The sequence below is a fragment of the Ovis canadensis genome, chromosome 9 (genome assembly GCF_042477335.2).
Source record: "Ovis canadensis isolate MfBH-ARS-UI-01 breed Bighorn chromosome 9, ARS-UI_OviCan_v2, whole genome shotgun sequence".
Classification (NCBI taxonomy): Eukaryota; Metazoa; Chordata; class Mammalia; order Artiodactyla; family Bovidae; genus Ovis; species Ovis canadensis.
Window position 1 is genome coordinate 74,266,974 of NC_091253.1, and position 22,435 is coordinate 74,289,408.

A 22,435-nucleotide genomic window follows, 5' to 3' on the forward strand; every position below is an offset into this window, starting at 1 on the left:
ATCATTTAAGGAAGAGCCATGTCTGTCATTTGCAAAACTAAGAGAAGGGGGTGGTAAGAGTATGAGCGAGTTATGTAGCATCACCGACTTAATAGACATGAATTTGAGGAAACTCCAGGAGATAGTGAAGGACAAAGGAGCCTGGTGTGCTGTAGTCCATAGGATTACAAAGAGCTGGACACAACTGAGCGACTGAATAACAACAGTCCCCCAAACATTGCCCATGACAACTGCTTAATAAACATTTGTGGAATGAACATCACTTTTCATTGGGTAACAGCATGTGCCTGTGCAATGATCTAAGACTTTTAAGTTAGAGACATACCCAAGTCTACAACTTACTAGTTGGGTGGCCTGTGGAAAGTTACTTGATTCCCAATTTCCCTTTCTGTACAATGAGGGAAATCATATATGATGCTGGGTATTTTGTGAGGAAAGTTATGACCAACCTAGACAGCATACTAAAAAGCAGAGACATTACTTTACCAACAAAGATCTGTCTAGTCAAAGCTATGGTTTTTCCAGTAGTTATATATGTATGTGAGAGTTGGAAGAAAGCTGAGTGCCAAAGAATTGATGCTTTTGAACTGTCGTATTGGAGAAGACTCTTGAGAATCCCTTGGACTGCATGGAGATCCAACCAGTCCATTCTTAAAAAGATCAGTCCTGGGTGTTCATTGGAAGGACTGATGTTGAAGCTGAAACTCCAATACTTTGGCCACCTGATGTGAAGAGCTGACTCATTTAAAAAGACCCTGATGCTGGGAAAGATTGAGAGCAGGAGGAGAAGGGGATGACAGAGGATGAGATAGTTGGATGGCATCACTGACTCAATGGACATGGGTTTGGGTAGACTCCGGCAGTTGGTGATGGATAGGGAGGCCTGGCATGCTGCGGTTCATGGGGTCGTAAAGAGTCTGACATGACTGAGCAACTGAACTGAACTGAAGGTGTGAAAATAAATGCTTAAAGCAGAATATGGTTTAGAGTTGTTTTCAGTGACTGAGGATATTAGATTCCTCAAACTGTTGATTTTTAGAAAGCAAGGAAGATGGTGTTTTACACTGGTACATATCATAGAGCATTGTTAATGGTAAACCTCAAGAGCTTCTGATGAATAAATTAATTGTCACTTACCAAGTAATATATTTTTGTTTCCTTTTTAATTGATATAGATGAATGCCACTAAATTATAATCTCTATATTACAATTGGATTTTTGTTTATCTTGGATTTCTCCCAAGTAATTCTTGCTGTATCAACAATCCTTTACACCTTAGAATATTTGTTATCAAATTCCTGCCTATTATTTGCTGATAATTTCAATATCTGTGAGAAAGGAAGATAAAAAACACAGCTTTTAAACAAATTCACAATCATTTGTTCTGGATTGAGCAGTAAAATTACATGAAAATCTGACATTTTTGGAGACATATTTGAGTATAAAGTCTTTAGACATGTTTTCTATTGATCTTCTCAATTCACTAATCTGCCCACCCTAAGTATTTCAGTTTTGTCTTATAAACATGATCCTATGGCATAATTCCAAGACTAATTCAAATGAAGCTTCAGTACATAGGGAGTTTCTTTTATTTAGTAATCTTTACATTAACAAATTTGATCAATGCTCAACCAACAGTCTTGGTGAAAATAACTTTATAGTACTTCCTCCCAACACACTCCAGTCCCATTTTAATCTTTGCATTACTGAATATTAAGTGGGATTTATCTGGCCCTATAGCTTTGTTTTAATCACCTAAGCCTTTGATTAACATATTAGTGTCATATATTGGTGAAGAAAGATGGCTATAGTCTCTTTGGCAATTCTGCTTAGATGTAATCATCTGCTTCATAAACACATTGAAGTGACAAGCACAGTGTTGTTAGCTGGCAGGTACATTTAATGAATTACATGAAAATTCTTTGTTTTATGCTTAGATCTCTATTTTCCTTAAGGATGATTTTATAATAAACAAAATCATTACTTATTGTAAATACCATGTATAATAATGATTACTTTGCATCGTGTATTACTGAGCCTAACTCTCCATGTATATCTTCATGGATTTTCTCTTGAAATTCAAACTCTTGATTGCTGGTAGAAGCAGTGTTTAAAAATTAATCTATGTTAGCTAGTTTTACAACTCTTATAGTAATGAAAAAAGCTAATATTATTTAAAAGTTCACATTGCAATGCTATTTAGAAAAATCAAGAATAAAACATGAATGTTTAATCAGAATATAGCATTTTTTTAGAATGGTGGGCTACTCTTCCAACTCTGTGCGACCCAATGGTATGTTCCCCATCAGGCTCCTCTGTCCATGGGATTTTCCAGGCAAGAATACTGGAGTGGGTTGCCATTTCCTACTCCAAGGAATCTTCCGGACCCAGGGATCAAACCACATCTGTCTCAGTACATCTCCTGCATTGACAGATAGATTCTTTACCACTATCACCATCTGGGAAGCATATAATTCTTCCAGCTAATAACATATATTTCTTGGCTCTGCGTTTTAAAATGGACATAAACAGCATAGAGAGAGAAGTCCCAAATTAAAGGGTTGGGAGGGGACAAAAAATAGAAATTATGAGCAATGGCTATACAATTGGGATCTATTAAACCTGAATGTGAAAGTTCTTAATAATGTGTTCATGAATGCCTCAATGTACAGAGGATGAAGGGTAGGTTATTTTTAATGAAGGTCAAAGAACAAGGGCAAACAATAGCAGCAGTTTCCTGAAGAGGAGAACCAGATATATTTTGGAATTATTATTTTTTTACTTTAATTTTGAAACAGCCTGAATTATTATCTGTCTTTGTTTTCGATGTAATTCAACCACAAGGCAAGAGATAAGATTAGGTAATCTTTTAAAACTCGGATCAGTGTTATTATTCATTCACTGATTCACTTTGTAAGTTTTCTCTTTGCTTTAGTACTTTTTTCTGTGTAATGTTTATTTGTTCATGTAATTAAAAGTTAAATTTGAGCATAGCAACTATTTAGAGCCTTTTTCTTTCTTTCCTTTCATTTCTACACCTAAAGCTTCTTGTGAAATAATTTGGAAACTCCTTTTTCCCTAGATGTAGAAGTTCATGATAATTGAAGTCCTGACCTCAATTATTTCTTGGGGGGTGAGAGGGAAGGAATGGATTGATTCTAAAAACACAAGTGGTAGTTTCATTAAAAGTATTTCCTTTTTCTTTACTATATTCAAGGCATTGAATTCTTAACTCATTTCATCAAAACTTATTAACCTCCCCTCTCTTGCAGCAAACAGCTCATCTATTAATCAACTAAATTTTCTAAAAAATTAACTATTCCAAAATAAATTATTCATTTCAAAAATATTTTGTAAAAAATGACTGAAAATTTGCAGGAAATAAATGTGTTAAATTTTACCAAAAATGAACTATAGAATTTGACTTTATGAAATGGTAAAGTGAAATATTAAAAATCATTAACCATGGTTACAGATATTTAAAATATTTTGTAAATAGTAGTTTGCAATGTATAATTAAATGCTAAGGTAGGTTAATGAATTAACTGTCATTTATAGAAACCATTGATATTTAATTAATAATAGTCAAGTTCTTTGCATTTCTAGGTTTGAGAACTTTAAATAATTGCTTTAAACTGAAAGTATATGCTTTATTTCTAATGTATACAAGGAAAGTTCTATGAATCTTCAATGCTTCTTTCATTGATTGACCTCATTTGAAATTCATCACTGATTTTTTCTTTTCATTACCATTGAAAAATTAAACAAAAATTTTTTTCACTTAAGAAATACTCTCAAAAGTACTATGTGCATATTATAGGTAAAAATATAAAATTTCAACTTTGTTTACTGCACGAATTTTCAATAAATGATTGTTGATTTTATACAGTTGCTACTACATTTTATAAAGTGTTTTTTATTTTGGTATTTTTACTTAATATTTTTATTGATTTTTCAGCTTTAAAATGGTTTATAATTATTTGATTTAATGTAAAGTGATATCATCCACTTTACTAACTGAGCAAATGTCAGGTTAAATTGGAAACATACTTTATTTTTGCATTGCAATGTCTTTTTTAGCTTTTTATTTTGCAATAAGTTTAGACTTACAGGTAAATTATGAAAATAGTACAGGGCTCCTATTACATACTCTTATCCAGCTTTCATTAATATTAGTTAATTAATTACCTAGTTAATTACATGGAGAAGGCAATGGCACCCCACTCCAGTACTCTTGCCTGGAAAATCCCATGGACAGAGGAGCCTGGCAGGCTGCAGTCCGTGGGGTCGCTATGAGTCCCACACGACTGAGTGACTTCACTTTCACTTTCATGCATTGGAGAAGGAAATAGCAGCCCATTCCAGTGTTCTTGCCTGGAGAATCCCAGGGATGGTAGAGCCTGATGGTATGCCGTCTATGGGATCACACAGAGTCGGACACGACTGAAGCGACTTAGCAGCAGCAGCAGCGGCAGCAGTTAATTACAATTTGTATAATACTATTAATTAAATCAAAGTTAACTTTACTCAAATTGGAATATCTTTTAGTCCATTTATTCCTTACTATTTGTATTTCTGTTGATCATGATTTGTACTATAAATGTAAATAATCTAGTAGAAAATTTAGGAAATACTATTCCCCCTTAACTTCATTAAATTCTATAACTTCTTCTACTTCTGTGAAACGTTTTTTTCTCTTTAAGCGAAAATGTATTTTTCTCTGGAATGAATATTATTTTTTAAAAATCTCTTATATTTGTATAATTGTATACTTTAAGCATCAGTTCAGTTCAGTTCAGTCGCTGAGTTGTGTCCGACTCTTTGTGACCCCATGAATCGCAGCAAGCCAGGCTTGGTGCAAAGGACATTTGTATCTACATGTAATTTTATAAATCTAAAACATAAAAATATGTATTAAAATAACTGTAAACTCCTTTTCCTTCTATTCTGTAGAATTGCAGAGTAGCTCTTGTGGAAATCCAGGAGTTCCACCCAAAGGTGTGCTATATGGTACAAGATTTGATGTTGGGGACAAGATCCGCTACAGCTGTGTAACTGGGTATATCCTCGATGGCCACCCTCAACTCACCTGTATAGCCAATTCAGTCAATACAGCCTCATGGGATTTTCCTGTTCCCATCTGTAGAGGTAAAGGAAAAAATAATGCTTATCTTTATGTTGACTGAGTATTGCTTTGCCATAATGAAAATGTTTTAAAAATGAATGATATATATTTGCAAAACACATTTAGTGCTCATTTCTTTTATAAAATCTGAGGCTTAGAAAAAAATAAGCACATACAGTATATGACAGATTAAGGAAAATACTTAAGACAACATTACTTGTGAAATAAGACAGTGGATTATACTATATATGTATGTATTTATGCATACATTGTGTATACGTGTCGATATTTATATTAGAAAAACATACAGAGTTTATGATGCATAGAACTTTAGACTGTCAGTCATGACTTTGTTTTCATTTTGATATATTAACTGAATTTATTAATCTTTTAAAGATTTCTGGTAGGTTAGTTAGCTTGGGAATGTGTAAAATTAAGAATGCTGTATAGTTTATTATTAATAATGATAAGGATCACTTGTATTATGGGAAAGCATAGTGATATACTAATGAGAACAAAGGTTCAAAGTACCTAGAAGATAGAACATGTTCAACTTTAGTGGAATTTGTGCATGAATTTTGTTGTTGTTGTTGTTGTTTGTGACCCCATGGACTGCAGCACACCAGGCTCTTCCATCCTCCACTACTGTCCGAAGTTTGCTCAAACTCATGTTCAGTGACTTGGTGATGGTATTTAATAATCTTTTATTTATAATTTTTTACATTTATTTATTTTAATTGGAGGTTAATTACTTTGCAGTATTGTATTGGTTTTGCCATACATCAACATGAATCCACCACAGGTCTTATCCTTTTCTGCCCCCTTCTCCTTTTGCCTTCAATTTTTCCCAGCATCGGGATCTTTTTCATTGAGTTGGCTCTTCATATCAGTTGGCCAAAGTATTGGAGCTTCAACTTCAGCATCACTTCTTCCAATGAATATTCAGGGTTGATTTCCTTTATGATGGACTGGTTTGATTTCCTCACAGTCCAAGGGACTTTTAAGAGTCTTCTCCAGCACCACAATTCAAAAGCATAAGTTATTTGGTGCTCACCATTCTATATGGCCCAACTCTCACAGCTGTACATAACTACTGGAGAAACCATAGCTTTGACTATATGGACCTTTCTCTGCAACGTGATGTCTCTGCTTTTTATATTCTGATTTGCAGCAGTGATTTCCACCATTCTGTCTTCCAGGTAACTTACCATATTTTCCAACTCAGTATTATACTGTTGAATCCTTCTAGTATATTGTTAATCTCTGTTTGTTTATTCTTTAGTTCTTAGTTCAGTTCAGTTCAGTTCAGTGGCTCAGTCGTGTCTGACTCTTTGCTCCCCTATGAACTATAGCACACCAGGCTTGCCAGTTCATCACCAACTTCCCAGAATTTGCTCAAACTCATGTCCATTGAGTTGGTCATGCCATCCAACCATCTAATGATGCCAAAGTCCATCATTAGTTCTTCTTGGTCTTTGCTAATTATTTCTTGCATCTTCTACATTCTCTTCTGAAATCCTGGACCATCTTATCTGTCATTATTCAGAATTTTTTTTTTTCTGGAAAGTTTATCTCCACTTCATTTTGTTGTCTTTCTGAGAATTTATCTTTTTCCTTCATCTGGGACATAATACTATTCTTTTCATTTTAGTTAACTTTCTGTGATTGTGGTATTCATTTTGGAGGCTGCTGTCTCTGCTTTTTAATATGTTATCCTGTCTAGGTTTGTCTCAGCTTTCCTTCTAGGGAGCAAGCATATATTAATTTCATGGCCGCAGTCACCATCCACAGTGATTTTGGAGTCCAAGGAAGTAAGTTCTGTCACTGCTTCCAATTTTTCCCCTTCTATTTGCCATGAAGTGATGGGAAAGGATGCCATGATTTTAGTTTTTTTAATGTTGGGTTTAAGCCAGCTTCTTTCACTCTTCTCTTTCACCCTCATCAAGAGGCTTTTTAGTTCCTCTTCACTTTGTGTTACTAGAGTGGTATCATAGTTTCTGTCCTTTATTGTGCCCATCCTTGCATGAAATGTTCCCTTAATGCCTCCAATTTTCCACAAAAGATATATAGTCTTTCTCATCTGTTATTTTCCTCTATTTCTTTGCATTGTTCATTTAAAAAAGCTTTCTTATCTCTCCTTCCGTTCTCTGAATCTCTGCATTCAGTTGGATATATCTTTCCCTTTCTCCCCTGCATTCTGCTTGTCTTCTTAGCTTAGCTATTTGTAAAGCCTCCTCAGACAACCACTTTGCCTTCTTGCATTTCTTTTTCTTTCAGATATTTTTGGTTACTGCCTCCTGTATAATGTTACAAACCTCCATCCATAGTTCTTCAGACACTTTGTCTACCAGATCTATTCCCTTGAATCTATTCATCACCTCCACTGTATAATCCTGAGGGATTTAATTTAGGTAATACCTGAATGGCTTAGTGGTTTTTGTCTACTTCCTTCAATTTAAACCTAAATTTTGAAATAAGGAGCTCATGATCTGAGAAACGGTCATTCTAGGTCTTGTTTCTGCTGACTCTATAGAGTTTCTCCTTCTTCAGCTACAAAGTACATAATCAATCTGATTTCAGTTTTGACCATCTGGTGACATCCATATGTAGGCTCATCTCTTGGGTTGTTGGAAATGAGTCTTTGCTGACCAGTGTGTTCTCTTAACAAAACTCTGTTAGCCTTTGTCCTGCTTCATTTTGTATTCTAAGACCAAACTTGCCTGTTATTCTGGTATCACTTGCATTCCTACTTATGCAGCTCAATCAGAAATTCTTTGGAAAATCATAATCTTTGATCCTTCCTCCATTTTTTGAACAGGTTTTGTTGTTGTTGAGTTTTATGAGTTCTCCTTTATGTTTTGGATTAGTTCAGTTCAGTTGCTTAGTCATGTCTGACTCTTTGTGACCCCATGAAAACAGCACACCAGGCATCCCTGTCCATCATGAAATCCCAGAGTCCTCCCAAAGCCATGTCCATTGAGTTGATAATGCCATTCAACCATCTCATTCTCTGTCATCCCCTTCTCCTCCTGCCATCTATCTTTCCCAGCATCAGGATCTTCTCCAATGAGTCAGCTTTTCGTATCAGGTGGCCAAAGTATTGGAGTTTCAGCTTCAACATCAATCCTTCCAATAAACACCCAGGACTGATTTCCTTTAGGATGGACTGGTTGGATCTCCTTGCAGTCCAAGGGACTCTCAAGAGTCTTCTCCAACACCACAGTTCAAAAGCATCAATTCTTCTGCACTCAGCTTTCTTTATAGTCCAACTCTTGCATCCATACATGACCACTGGAAAAACCATGGCCTTGACTAGATGGACCTTTGTTGGTAAAGTAATGTCTCTACTTTTTAATATGCTGTCTAGGTTGGTCATAACTTTCCTTTGAAGGAGTAAGCGTATTTTAAGTTCATGGATGCAGTCACCATCTGCAGTGATTTTGAAGCCCAGAAAAATAAAGTCAGTCACTGTTTCCACTCTTTCCCCATCTATTTCCCATTAAGTGATGGGACCGGATGCCATGATCTTAGTTTTCTAAATGTTGAGCTTTAAGCCAACTTTTTCATTCTCCTCTTTCACTTTCATCAAGAGGCTCTTTAGTTCTTCTTCACTTTCTGCCATAAGGGTGGTGTCATCTGCATATCTGAGGTTACTGATATTTCTTCCGGTAATCTTGATTCCAGCTTGTGCTTCTTCCAGTCCAACGTTTCTCATGATGTACTCTGCATAGAAGTTAAATAAGCATGGTGACAATATACAGCCTTGACACACTCCTTTCCCTTTTTGGAAACAGTCTGTTGTTCCATGTCCAGTTCTAACTGTTGATCCTGACCTGCATACAGATTTCTCAGGAGGCAGGTCAGGTGGTCTGGTATTCCCATCTCTTTCAGAATTTTCCAGAGTTTATGTTATCCACACAGTCAAAGGCTTTGGCATAGTCAATAAAGCAGAAATAGATGTTTTTATGGAGCTCTCTTGCTTTTTTGATGATCCAGCAGATGTTGGCAATTTGATCTCTGGTTCCTCTGCCTTTTCTAAAACCAGATTGAACATCTGGAATTTCATGGTTCATGTATTGCTGAAGCCTGGCTTGGAGAATTTTAAGCATTACTTTACTAGCTTTGAGATTAATGCAGTTGTGTGGTAGTCTGAGCATTCTTTGTCATTGCCTCTCTTTGGGATTGGAATGAAAACTGACCTTTTCCAGTCCTGTGGCCACTGATGAGTTTCCCAAATTTGCTGGCATATTGAGTGTAGCACTTTCACAGCATCATCTTTCAGGATTTGAAATAGCTCAATTGGAATTTCATCACCTCCACTAGCTTTGTTCGTAGTGATATTTTGGATAGTAAGCCCTTATTTAATGTAGGGTTTGCAAATGTCTTCTCCCATTCCATTAGGTGTTTTCACTTTGTTAGTCGTTTCCTTTGCTGTTCAGAAGCTTTTTAGTTTGATGTAGCCCCATTTGTTTATTTTTGCGATCCTTTCTCTTTTCTTGGAGACATCCATATAGATATTGTTAAGATCGATAACAAACTGTCTATACCGTCCATGCTTTTTTCTAGTCCTTTTATAGTTTTGAGTCTTATATTTACTCTGTAATCTACTTTGAGTTGATGATTATATATGGCATAAAATAGTGGTCTAATTTTACTATTTTTCATTTGACTGTCCAGTTTTCACACTGCCTTTCATTGAATACTACCCTTTGTCAGTTGTATCTTCTTTGCTCATTTGTTATAAATTAATTTTCTGTATATTTGTAGGTCTATCTGGGCTCTCAATTTTATTCTGATGAGCTCTAGATATGTTTTTCTGTCAATATTATGCTATTTTAATTATTATAGCTTTGTGATATAATTTTAAATCAGTGTGATATCTTTATTTTTGTCCTTTTTATGGAATTGCTTTAGTCTCTCTGTGTCTTTTATGGTTTCATGTACATTTTAGGACTTTTTATTCTGTTTCTAGAAAAATGTTGGAATTCTTACAGGGATTGTGTTGAATCTGTAGATGCCCTAGGTAGCATTTTTTTTAAAAATGTTAATTCTTCCAAAATTTTAACAGTGTTAATCCATAATAATGGAATATCTTTCCATTTCTGTCTGTCTTCTAGGCCTTCATTACATTGAAGTACTCTCTTCTGTACCTATTTTGTAGAGAGATTTTTGTCATAAATGTGTGTTGAATCTTGTCAAATGCTTTTCCGTATATATTGAGTTGAACATATGATATTTATTTTTCATTTTTTAATGTGGTATATATGTCTGTATACACTCATCTGTGTGTGTATATATATATATATTTATTTATTTATTTATATATTTATATATACACATCTCAACATGTATATCTCACATTGATTTGCAGATGTTGACCAGGAATAAATCCCACTTGATCATGACTTATGATTTTTAAATGCATTGTTGTATTAATTTTAATATTTGTTGAGAATATTTACATAAATGTTCATCAGAGAGGTTGATCTGTAATTTTCTTTTCTGTGTGTGTACTCATCTGGTTTAGGTATCAGGGTAATGTTAGTTTCATAAAATGAGTTAGGAAACATCCCTCTTTTATAATTTTTTCAAAGAGTTTGGGAAGAATCCGTATTCGGTATTCTTTGAATATTTGGTAGAATTTACCTGTAAAGCCGTTTTGTGTCTGGAATTTTATTTTTTGTGAGATTGAGATTTTTGATTACTGTTTTAATTACCTTACCAGTTTTCAATCTATTCAGATTTTTTTTTTATTTCTTTATGATTTAATCTTTGGATATTGTATGATTCTAGGAATATATCCATTTCTTCTTGGTTGTGCAGTTTGTTGGTGTATAGTTATTCATAGTATTCTTTTATAATCCTTTGTGTTTTTGTGATTCTATGATATCTTTTGTTATTTCTTCCCTTTTATTTTGGATTTTGTTTATTTGAACCTTCCTTCTTTTTTCCTTCATGATTCTAGCTAAAGCTTTATCTTTTCAAATTCAGCTCTTAATTTCATTGATCATTTCTACTGTATTTTAAAATTTCATCTCATTTTATTTCTGCTCCAATCTATATTATTTTCCTCCTTCTAGGACTTTGTTCTTTTTTTCCTAGTTCTTTTAGGTGAAAAGTTAGAATATATATTTGAAATTTTTTCTTGTTTCTTGAGAGAGATCTGCTTGGCTATAAACTTTCCTCTTAGTACAACATTTGATGCATCTGATATATTTTGTTATATTTTAGTTTCTTTTCTGTTGTCTCCAGGCATTTAAAAAATAATTTTAATATAATTGTTTGTATATGTTGATACTCCTGTGCTGGGGGCAATGTGTATTGATAATTATTGTGTAGTCTTGATGAATTGTACATTTTATCATTACCCTGTGTCCATCTCTATCTCTTGTTATCATTTTTGGTTTGAATTCTCTTTTGTTTCATATGAGTATGGTTGGCTGCCATTGCTTTGAGTATTGTCTTCCATCCCTTTCCGTTATGTCTATGCTCACCTTTAGAGCTGAATTGAGTTTCCTGTAGAGCATATATTTGGGTGTTGTTTTGTATTCTATGTACTTTGTGTTATGATTGGTGAATTCAGCCTATTTATGTTTAGGGTGATTATTGACAAATAAGGGCTTAGTATTTCCATATTTTTTTTCTGGTTGCTCTGTATCTTCTTTTTTCTATTATTTCTGTCTGTCATTTTATTTTGGTGATTTTCTATATTTTTCTCAGTTTCCTTTTCCTTTTTTTTTGCATCTCTGCTCTAGATTTATTTTCATGGTTACCATGAAGTTTATGTAAAACATCTAATAAATAAAACACTTTTTATTGAAGTGTAGTTGATTTGCAATGTTTCAGGTATAAAGCAAAGTAATTCAGTTGTATCTATCTATTCTTTTCCACTATAGGTTACTGTAAGATAGTGAATATAGTTTCTTGTGCTATACAGTAGGTCCTTGATTATCTATTTATATAGTGATGTATGTCTGTTAATCACTGTTTCCCAATTTATTCTTCCTCACTTCCCCTTTGATAATGACAAGTTTGTTTTCTGTGTCTGTGAGTCTGGTTCTGTTTTGTTATTAAGTTCCTTTACATTATTTTTTTTTTAATTCCACACATAAGTGATATCATATATTTGTCTTTCTCAGTCTGACTTACTTTACTTAGTATAATAATCTCTAGGCCCATTCATGTTGCTATAAATGACATTATTTCATTCTTTTCAATGGCTGAGTAACATTCCATTATATATGTAATATAATATTTCATATGTGTATATATGTATATATGTGAATTTATATGTATGTATGCTGTATGCAGTGTATGCTTTATGCATTCACCTGTTGATGGACATTAGGATTGGTTCCATTTCTTGGCACTGGTAAATAGTGCTGCTGTGAACACTGGGGTACATATGTCTTTTTGAATTAGAGTTTTAATCTTTTCTAGGTATATGCCCCAGAGTGGGATTATTGGATTATATGGCAGCTCTTTTTTTAGTATTTTATGGAACCTCCATACTGTTCTTCACAGTGGCTGCGCCAATTTACATTCCCATTTACCTTGTGTGGGGGATCCCTTTTATCACATCTTCTCCAGAATTTATTAATTTTGGAATTTTTGATGATGGCCATTCCAAAAGGTTTGAAAAATTTAGTTTTCATGTGCCTTTTCATGTGCCTATTGGCCATCTGTATGTCTTCTTTGGAGAAATGTCTATTTAGGTTTTCTGTGCATTTTTTTTTATATTGAGTTGTATAAGCTGTTTGTGTATTTTATAAATTAACCTCTTGTTTGTTGCATTGTTTGCAAATATTCTCTCCCAATTTGTAAAATGTCTTTTCATTTTGCTTATAGTTCCCTTTGCTTTTAAGGCTGTATAAAGGCTTTTAAGTTTAATTAATAATACATCTGATTTATTTTTACTTTTGTTTTCTTTACCCTATGAAACAGATGCAAAAAAAAATGTTGCTGTACTTTGTATCAAAGATTATTTTGCCTATGTTTTTGGTAGGATTTTTATAGTATCCAGTCTTACATTTATATCTTTAATACATTTTAAGTTTATTTTTATATATGGTTGCTATGTTCTAATCTCATTCATTTATGCATAACTGTTCAGTTTTTGCATAACTGCTTATTGAAGAAACAGTCTTTTCTCTGTCATATATTCTTGCCTCCTTTGTCATAGGTTGCTGCTGCTGCTGCTGCTGCTTCAGTCATGATTATAATTGTGGGCATGTTTCTGGGCCCTTTTCCATTCATCTATGTGTCAGTTTTTGTGCAAGTGCTATACTGTTTTGATGACTGCAATATAGTCTGATATCAGGGAGCATAATTTTGACAGTTCTGTTCTTTCTCAAGATTGTTTTGGCTATTGAGGGTCTTTTATGTTTCCATACAGATTAAACAATTTTTGTTCCAGTTCTGTGAAACATACCATTGGTAATTTGATAGATACTGCATTGAATTTGTAAATTGCCTTGGGTAATATGATTGTTTTAATAATGTTGATTCTTCTAGTCCAAGAACATGGTATATCTTATCATTTGTTTATGTGGTCTTCAATTTCTTTCATCAACATCTTATAGTTTTTGCAGTACAGTTCTTTTGTGTTTTTAGGTAGGTTTATTTGTAGATATTTTCTTCTTCTTCTTTTTTTTTTTTTTTTTAGTGGAGTGTAATTGCTTTCTACTGTTGTGTTATCTCCTGCTTTACAACAAAGTGAATCAGCTGTATATATGCATATATCCCATCCTCCTGATCTTCCCTCCCATTCCCCATCATAGCACTGCTCTAGGTCATCACAGAGCACTGAGCTGAGTTCCCTGTGCTATACAGCAGCTTCCCACTAGCTATCTCTTTTACACATGGTAGTGAATATATGTCAGTCATAGCCTCTCAGTTCTTCCCACCCTCTCCTTCCCCCCAGGGCCATAAGTCTTCTCTATGACTGCATCTCTATTTCTGCCCTGAAAATATATTCACCAGTACCATTTTTCTAGATTCCATATCTATATATGTTAAGATATAATGTTTGCTTTTCTTTTTCTGACTCATTTCACTTTGAGGAACAGACTCTAAGTTTATCTACCTCACTACAAAAGACCCAATTTCATTCCTTTTTGTGATTGAGTAATATTCTTTTGTATATATGTACCACTTTTTCTTTATCCATTCATCTGTTGATAGACATTTAGGCTGATTGCATGTTCAGGCTATTGTGAATAGTACTGCAGTGGACATACATTATGGGACATATGCCTTTTTGAATAATGGTTTTCCCAGGTTTTTTTATGCCCATTAGTGGGATTGCTGGGTCATATGGTAGTTCTATTTTTAGTTTTTTAAGGAACGTCTATACTGTTCTCCATATTGGTTTTATCAATTTACATTCCCACCAACAGTGCAGTAGTGTTCACTTTTCTCCACACCCTCTCTAGCACTTAGTGTTTGTAGATTTTTTTTTTAATGCTGTCCATTCTGACCAGTGTGAGGTGATACCTCATTGTGATTTTGATTTGCATTCCTCTGATAGTTAATAATGTTGAGCATCTTTTCATTTACCTGTTGGCCCCCCATATTATCATCTTTGGAGAAATGTCTTATTTAGGTCCTCTGACCATTTTTTTATTACTTCTTTTTTTCCTTTTTGAGCTGCATGAGCTGCTTGTGTATTTTGAAGATTAATCCTTTGTCAGTTGTGTTGTCTGCAAATACTTTCTCCAATTCTGACGGTTGTTGTTTTGTCTTGTCTATGGTTTCCTTTGCTTTGCTACAGCTTTTGAGTTTAATTAAGTCCCGTTTATTTATTTTTGTGTTTATTTTTATTACTCTAGGAGGTGGATCAAAAAGGATCTGCGATTTAGGTCACAGAGTGTTCTGACTATATTTCCCTAAGAGTTTTATAGTGTTTGGACTTATGTTTAGGTCTTTAAACCATTTTGACTTTATTTTTGTGTATGGTATTAGAAAATGTTCTGATTTCATTCTTTTACACGTAGCTGTCAAGTTTTCACAGTACCATTTATTGAACAAGCTGTCTTTTCTCCGTTTTATATTATTTCCCCCTTTGTTAAAGATTAGTTGACCATAGGTGCATGGGTTTATCTCTGGACCTTCTATCCTATTCCATAGATCTGTATTTCTGTTTTTCTGCCAGTACTGTGCTGTTTTGATTACTGTATTCTGAAGTCAGGAAGCCTTGATGCAGTGGTAAACGGCATTCTTTTCTTAATTTCTCTTTCTGCTATTTTGTTGTTAGTGTGTAGAAATACAACAGACTTTTTTATATTAATTTTGTGTCCTGCAGCTTTACCTGATTCACTGATGAGTTCTAGTAATTTTCTGGTAGTATCTTTAGGATTTTCTGTGTATAATGTAATTTGCAAACAGTGATAATTTTACTTCTTCCTTTCCGATTTGGTTTTTCTTTTTCTTTTTCTTTGATTGCTGTCACTAGGAAAAAAAATCCAAAACTATGCAGAATAAAGTTGGTGTAATTGATAATTCTTGTTTTGTTTCTGATCTTAGAGGCAATGTGTTCAACTTTTCACCACTACATATGATGTTAGCTGTGGGTTTGTTGTATATGGCCTTTATTATGTTGAGGTTTGTTCCCTCTATGCTTACTTTTTGGATAGTTCTTATCATAAATGGATGTTAAATTTTACAGAAGCTTTTTCTATATCTATTGAGATGATCATATGACTTTTATTCTTCTATTGTTTAATGTGATGTGTCAACTGATTAATTTATAGATATTGAAAAATCCTTGCAACCCAGGGATAAATCTCACTTGGTCATGGAATATGATCCTTTTGATGTATTGTTAGATTTGGTTAGCTAGTATTTTGTTGAGGATTCTTGCACCCATATTCATCAGTTATATTGCCTTATAATTGTAATATTCTCTGGAGAGATTACATGCTGGGACATAAGCAAGCCTTGATAAGTTTAAGAAAACAGAAATTGTATTAAGCATCTTTTGTGACTATAACACTATGAGATTAGAAATGAACTGAAAGGAAAAAGCTTTACAAAAAAAGCCACAAAAACATGGAGGCTAGAAAATATTCTACTCAGTTCAGTTCAGTTCAGTTCAGTTGCTCAGTTGTGTCCGACTCTTTGCGACCCCATGAATCACAGCATGCCAGGCCTCCCTGTCCATCACCATCTCCCAGAGTTCACTCACACTCACATCCATCAAGTCAGTGATGCCATCCAGCCATCTCATCCTCTGTCGTGCCCTTCTCCTCCTGCCCCCAAACCCTCCCAGCATCAGAGTCTTTTCCAATGAGTCAACTCCTCGCATGAGGTGGCCAAAGTACTGGAGTTTCAGCTTCAGCATCATTCCCTCCAAAGAAATCCCAGGGCTGATCTCCTTCAGAATGGACTGGTTGGATCTCCTTGCAGTCCAAGGGACTCTCAAGAATATTCTACTAAACAACCATTAGATCACTGAAGAAATGACAAGGAAATAAAAAATACTTAGAGACAAATGAAAATGAAAACCTGATGATCCAAAACCTATGGATACAGCAAAAGGAGTTGTTGCTTACCTCAGGAAACCAGAAAAACGTCAAATAAACTGCCTAATGTTACACCTAAAGTGACTAGAGAAAGAAAAACAAAACTCAAGATTAGTAGAAGGAAATAAATCATAAAGGTTAGAGCAGAAATAAATGAAATAGAGACTAAAAAATTAATAGTAGAAAAGATCAACTAAAAGCTGGTTCTTTGAAAAGAGCACAAAATTCAGAAACCTATAGCCAGACTCATCAAGAAAAAAAAAAGGGAGAGGACACAAATCAACAAAATTGGAAATGAAAAAGGAGAGGTAAGAACTGACATAACAGAAGTTGCGTGAAACTATTATAAGCAACTTATGCCAATAATGTGCCTATATGCAAAATGCCGGGCTATGTGAATAACAGGCTGGAATCAAGATTTCCAGGAGAAATAACTACAATGTCAAATATGTAGATGATACCACTCTAATGGCAGAGAGCAAAGAGGAACTAAAGAGTCTCTTGATGAGAGTGAAAGAGGAAAGTGAAAAAGCTGGCTTAAAACTCAACATTCAGAAAATGAGGACCATGGAATCTGGTCTCATCTCTTCATGGCAAATGATGAGGAATAATTGGAAACAACAGCAGATTTTATTTTCCTGGGCTTCAAAATCACTGAGGATGGTGACTGCAGCCATGAAATTAAAAGACATTTGCTCTTTGGAAGAAAAACTGTGACAAACATACAGCATATTAAAAAGCAGAGACATTACTTTGCTGACAAAGATCCATCTAGTCAAAGGTATGGCTTTTCCAGTACTCATGTACAGATGTGAAAGTTGGACCATAAAGAAGGCTGAGTAACATAGAATTGATGCTTTTGGATTGTTGTGCAAGAGAAGACTCTTGAGAGTTGCTTGGACATCATGGAGATCAGTCAGTTTTAAAGGAAATCAGTCCTGAGTATTCTTTGGAAGGACTGATGCTGAAGCTAAAGCTCCTACTTTGGCAGCCTGATGTGAAGAACCGACTCATTGGAAAAGATCTTGATGCTGTGAAAGACTGAAGAAGGCAAGAGGAAAAGGAGACAACAGAGGATGCGATGATTGGTTAAAATCACCAGTTAGATGGACACGAATTTCAGTAAACTCTGGGAGATAGTGAAGAACAGGAAAGCCTAGCATACTACAGTCCATGGGATCACAAAGAGTTGGACATGACCTAGCAACTGAATAACAACAATAAAATAACAGAAGTCCAGGACCAGATGGCTTCAAAGACCAATCTTTTGCATTCTGCTGTTATTTCTTTAGGTAAACTCTCTGCTCCTTTTCCCGCCCCTGCTTTTCTCCTTTCTCCTATTATCCTAGATTTTTTTCATAATAGAGTTGGATATTTCTCAAAATATTTCCTTCCTTCCCCCACCCACTTTCTCCTCCTCATTCTTCTTTTTCTAGATTCTAATTCTCTCTCTTCTTCTGTCTTTATTATTTCTATATTTTATTTTCAAGTTCACTAATTTTCTCTTCCATATGATCTGATCTGTTTCCAATGTTTTAACATTATATCTTTCATCTCATTTATTTTATTCTTCAGCTCCATAATTTTTGTTTGGTTCCTTTTAGAGTTTCAATCTCTTTTGGTAAAGTATTCCCTCTGTTCAGTAATTTTATTCCTTATCTTGTTGAACTGCCTTTTTGACTCTTCTTGTAGTTCATTGAGTTTCTTCATGGCAGTTATTTTGAATTATTCATCAATCAGAATTTAAATTTGGTTTCTAGAGAATTTTCTTTTTGTGATACTGTGTTACCATGATTTTTCATGGGGCTTTATGAGCTGACCTTATGCCGGACACCTTTCTGCTTTAGGTAAATGTTTTATTTTAACTTGATTCTGATGATTTTACAGATTAATAATTAGAGGCCTTTGTTTTGTTTTTCAATAGGTTGTGCTATAGCAATGTTTTGGGAACTTCCTGTAGTTATACTTGAGAACCAATACTTTCTACTCTCTACCACCTTTGCTGGACATGTTACCTGGAACCTTATTTATAGCTGCTTCTGCCTGTGTGGGCACTGGGGCCTTGCTGCTAGTAGTGTTGCTATTGTAGCTGGCATCACCACTGGGATGGCAAGAACCTAAACAGTGTCCGGGATCTCCTGAGTCTTAGGTTCTGCCTGGTGGAGAGAAGAGGAAGAGTAGGGAGCTAGCTGTAGTTTTGTTTGTCTATACTGTATCTGGTGTTATTAGATTCATAGTTGCTGCTGCTGTGGATTGGCAGGACTGCAGTGGTAGGTACCTTCACAGTTGGAGAGACCAGTTGCAGGCTCAGCTGTCAGTGTTGCCAGGTTCTGTGGCCACAGGTCCCACTGTGGCTGGGTGTGCTGGAGTCATGCATGCCTCCTTCCTTGGTACCAGGTTCTCTAGGGTTGTGGGATCAGTCAATATGGTCAAGGGTCCAGGATCTCAGTCACTGTCTCAGCTGTTCCTCTGATTCTAACTTCTGTATGTGTTCTAGTCCACCTACATTTACATGTACAGGCATGTGGAATTCTCCAGCATCCTGCTGTGTTGGGCCAAGTCATCCTTGTTAAGTTATGGATGTTTTACTGGTTGTTGTTTGAATGGAAGAGGCAAAGAGAGCATCTTGTGCCACCATGATGCTGATGGCACCCGCTTGCTTCTCTTTCTATGACTGCTAATTAGCTACTACTTGCTTAAGTATTTATAGTGTATTAGGAAACTTATAAGCACACTCACTTTTAAATTTCACAGTAAGAAACTGAAGCTCTAAAATAAAAAAAAATATTCAAGGGTACTTATTAAATGTCAAGAACCTTAAAGAGTTTGAGATTTTACTTGAGTTAGAATTAACAGTTTCTCAGATGGTGATAGAATAATCAAGACTCTTGGGTAAGAAACAAATCAGTTTGTTTTTTTTTTCATAAAATGTCAGACAGAGCTTTAGTGTTTGTCCCAGTTCTGCAAGCCCCAGTTCCTATAAAAAAGTCTGAGGCATCTGCATATTTTTTGGTAGTATATATTGTTATAGGAAAGGAATCATGAGATTAGGGACATTAAATCCTTTATAATGGACATACCTGCCCGTGCTCTTCAGAGAGATCCTATCTCTTTCTCCCAAGATGTTAAACAAACTTACCTTTCATCTGATAGAAAACGCTTTTTCTGTCCTCTGAGGCTACTTGCCATACAAATATCTTTGAAAAGGTAGTTTGGTACAAAGAGAAAAAGGACAGTTGGTATCTCTGCTCACAAGATATATAGAAACATTAAGAGTCTGATGAAGAAATTTTTCCTGATTTGGTATGTGGTGTGTATGCCAAATTTGAACTTATTCTGTCAGGTTCCACAGCTTTAGCTTGCTACCCCTTTGATACTTCACCAAAGTCATTTGCATCACTCTTCAGGAATGTTCAATGTTTAATTATATGAGAGTAAATGGAGTTTTATAGTGAATCAGTTGAAAAAATATTTAGTCACTTTTTGAATGCATAGAACTCCCTAAATAAAAAGAACTTATTGAGGTATTTAAAACCAAGAAGCATTTTAAGAGGTTTCAATGGAGTATTCCCAAGACTGTCTTGGAGTTAATTTCTGTTGTGGGGCTCTATCTTTTCCTTCTTCATTTAGCTAAAAACCTATGGGGTCAGGAAGATCTGAATCAAAATACTGATTCTGCCACTTACTCACTAGGGCCTTTGAGCAAAAATTACATTATTTTGGAAACTGTTTCTTTAGTTAAATAGAATAAATAGATAGACAAGCTAAGTCACTCAGTTGTATCTGACTCTTTGCAGTCCCATGGACTGTCGCCCACCAGGTTCCTCTGAGTATGGGATTTCCAAAGCAAGAATACTAGAGTGGGTTGCCATTTCCTTCTCCAGGGGATCTACCTGATCCAGGGATTGAATCGTGTCTCCTGCTCTGGCAGGCAGATTCTTTACCACTGAGTCACTTGGAAGCCTCACTTGATAGCATCCTGATTCTCTATAACTTTGCATGGAGCTGATAACATTGTGATGATCTGTTTATTGCTTTCCCTGGAGTTTATATATTCTCTCTTTGATGAAACCCTTACCTTTAGAGAGTTATTTTAGTGATCCCTAAACATAATAGTTTAATTAAGAAAAATGAATGCCATATCAGCATAGAAGGTATGTTGCAAGGCTTTTCGTGCTTGTTCACAAGCACGATGCATTTTTCCAAGACCCATCTGCTAGTATTTGTAAAGGCAATTAACTACTAAATGCTGTGTTAAATAATATTCTATAAAAAGATAAATAAAATTCCTGTACTCTAAGTCTGGAATGAAAATACCTGACATACATACTTGTTCTGAACTCTTCCCTTTTGACAGACACTGCATGCCATTTATTCCCACTGAGTTTTAATGTGACCTCAAACCCCTTCTCAATTCAGTGTTCCCCACACTTCTTGCAAATTAAGAAGTACTTGGAAGACAAGGTGACATGGTCTTGCTAGTCCTAGATTGACCATTCTAAAATTCATAATGAGATTCTGTATTCAGAATGGCATTTTGGTATACACAATCTGCGACAAACTAATAAAAGTGCGTGGGAATGTGACACATAAATTAAGTGTAACGTTGTGTTTTCCTTCCACATTTGCCATTACTATCTTCATAACATTATCTGGATATAAAATCTTTCACTAGTCCTGTCATTTCACATAAAAGGATCTGGCCTCTTCATGTGAACTGCTATGTTTTATAGTAATGAAGAAAACATTTTCTCCATGCCTTTTAATAAACAAGCAAGAGAACCATAAGTCATTTGGTAATAGGGTTTATTTTATCACATCAAAGACAGACAAAATCCTAGTGATGTCAGGCAACAGGGAAATAAATTACAAGTCACTTGCTGTTTCTTCATCTCTCTCGGGAAAATGTAGGCTGTTCAGTCGACAATCAGGCCAACACTTAAGCACGTTTTCATGTACTCTAACCTTGTTCTGAAAGCTTTGTTTGTGTGGTTAAAAGTATGAAAATGTCCTGATTGTGTCTAGCATTATGGAGCAGAGGATACGAGACTTGACTTCAAGGGTATAAGATCTGTGAGCTTATTTGCCTTCTCACCCCATGTTACTGGAGTATTGTTTCTTTTGTCAAAAATTGAATACTTCAGTTTATCTCAGGAGATTGTAAATGTTAGAGAGATTGGATTAAGTGAGATAATATTTTAAAAATATGTATATAATTCCTAGCACATAGAAGGGACTCAAAAGTTACAAATTATTTCAAGTACATGAAAAAGTAATTTAAAAATAATATAGAACTTATAGCTATCATTTTTGTTAGATATGTATTTAGAATATTTAAAAATATCTATCACCAATAAAACATATGCCTATAGCTCCGATAGTTTTAGTTTTTGTTTTTTTTAAACAAGTACAAAGGTCTGCAAAGAGTGGACTCTGGAGCAATAAAAGCTTTAGTTTGCTTTATTATTCTACATTGTAATTAATTAATTAATTTTTGGCTGCACTTTGTCTTCATTGCAGTGCACAGGCTTTCACTAGTTGTGGCAAGCAGCAGCTACTCTCTTCATTGCAGTAAGCAGGTTTCTCCTTGCAGTGGCTTGTCTTGTTGTGGAGTGTGGCCTCTAGAGCGTGTGGGTTCATAGTTGTGGCAGATGGTCTTAGCTGACTTTTGGCATATGGAATCTTTCTGGACCAAGGATCAAACTTGTGTCCCCTGCATTGACAGGAAGATTGCTAACCACTGGACCACCAGGAAAGACTTGGTTTGCTTTACATCTCTGGCATTGAG

General features: G+C 35.0%; 1 protein-coding gene across 2 annotated transcripts in view; it reads left to right on the top strand.

The window, feature by feature from the left end:
- Window positions 1-22,435, top strand: part of CSMD3 (CUB and Sushi multiple domains 3) — a 1,383,361-nt gene that overhangs the window by 319,423 nt on the left and 1,041,503 nt on the right. For both annotated transcript variants that reach the window (XM_069601113.1, XM_069601114.1), the window contains exon 4: window positions 4,954-5,148. In XM_069601113.1, coding sequence (XP_069457214.1) covers window positions 4,954-5,148 — 195 coding nt within the window. The remainder of the gene's footprint in view (window positions 1-4,953; window positions 5,149-22,435) is intronic.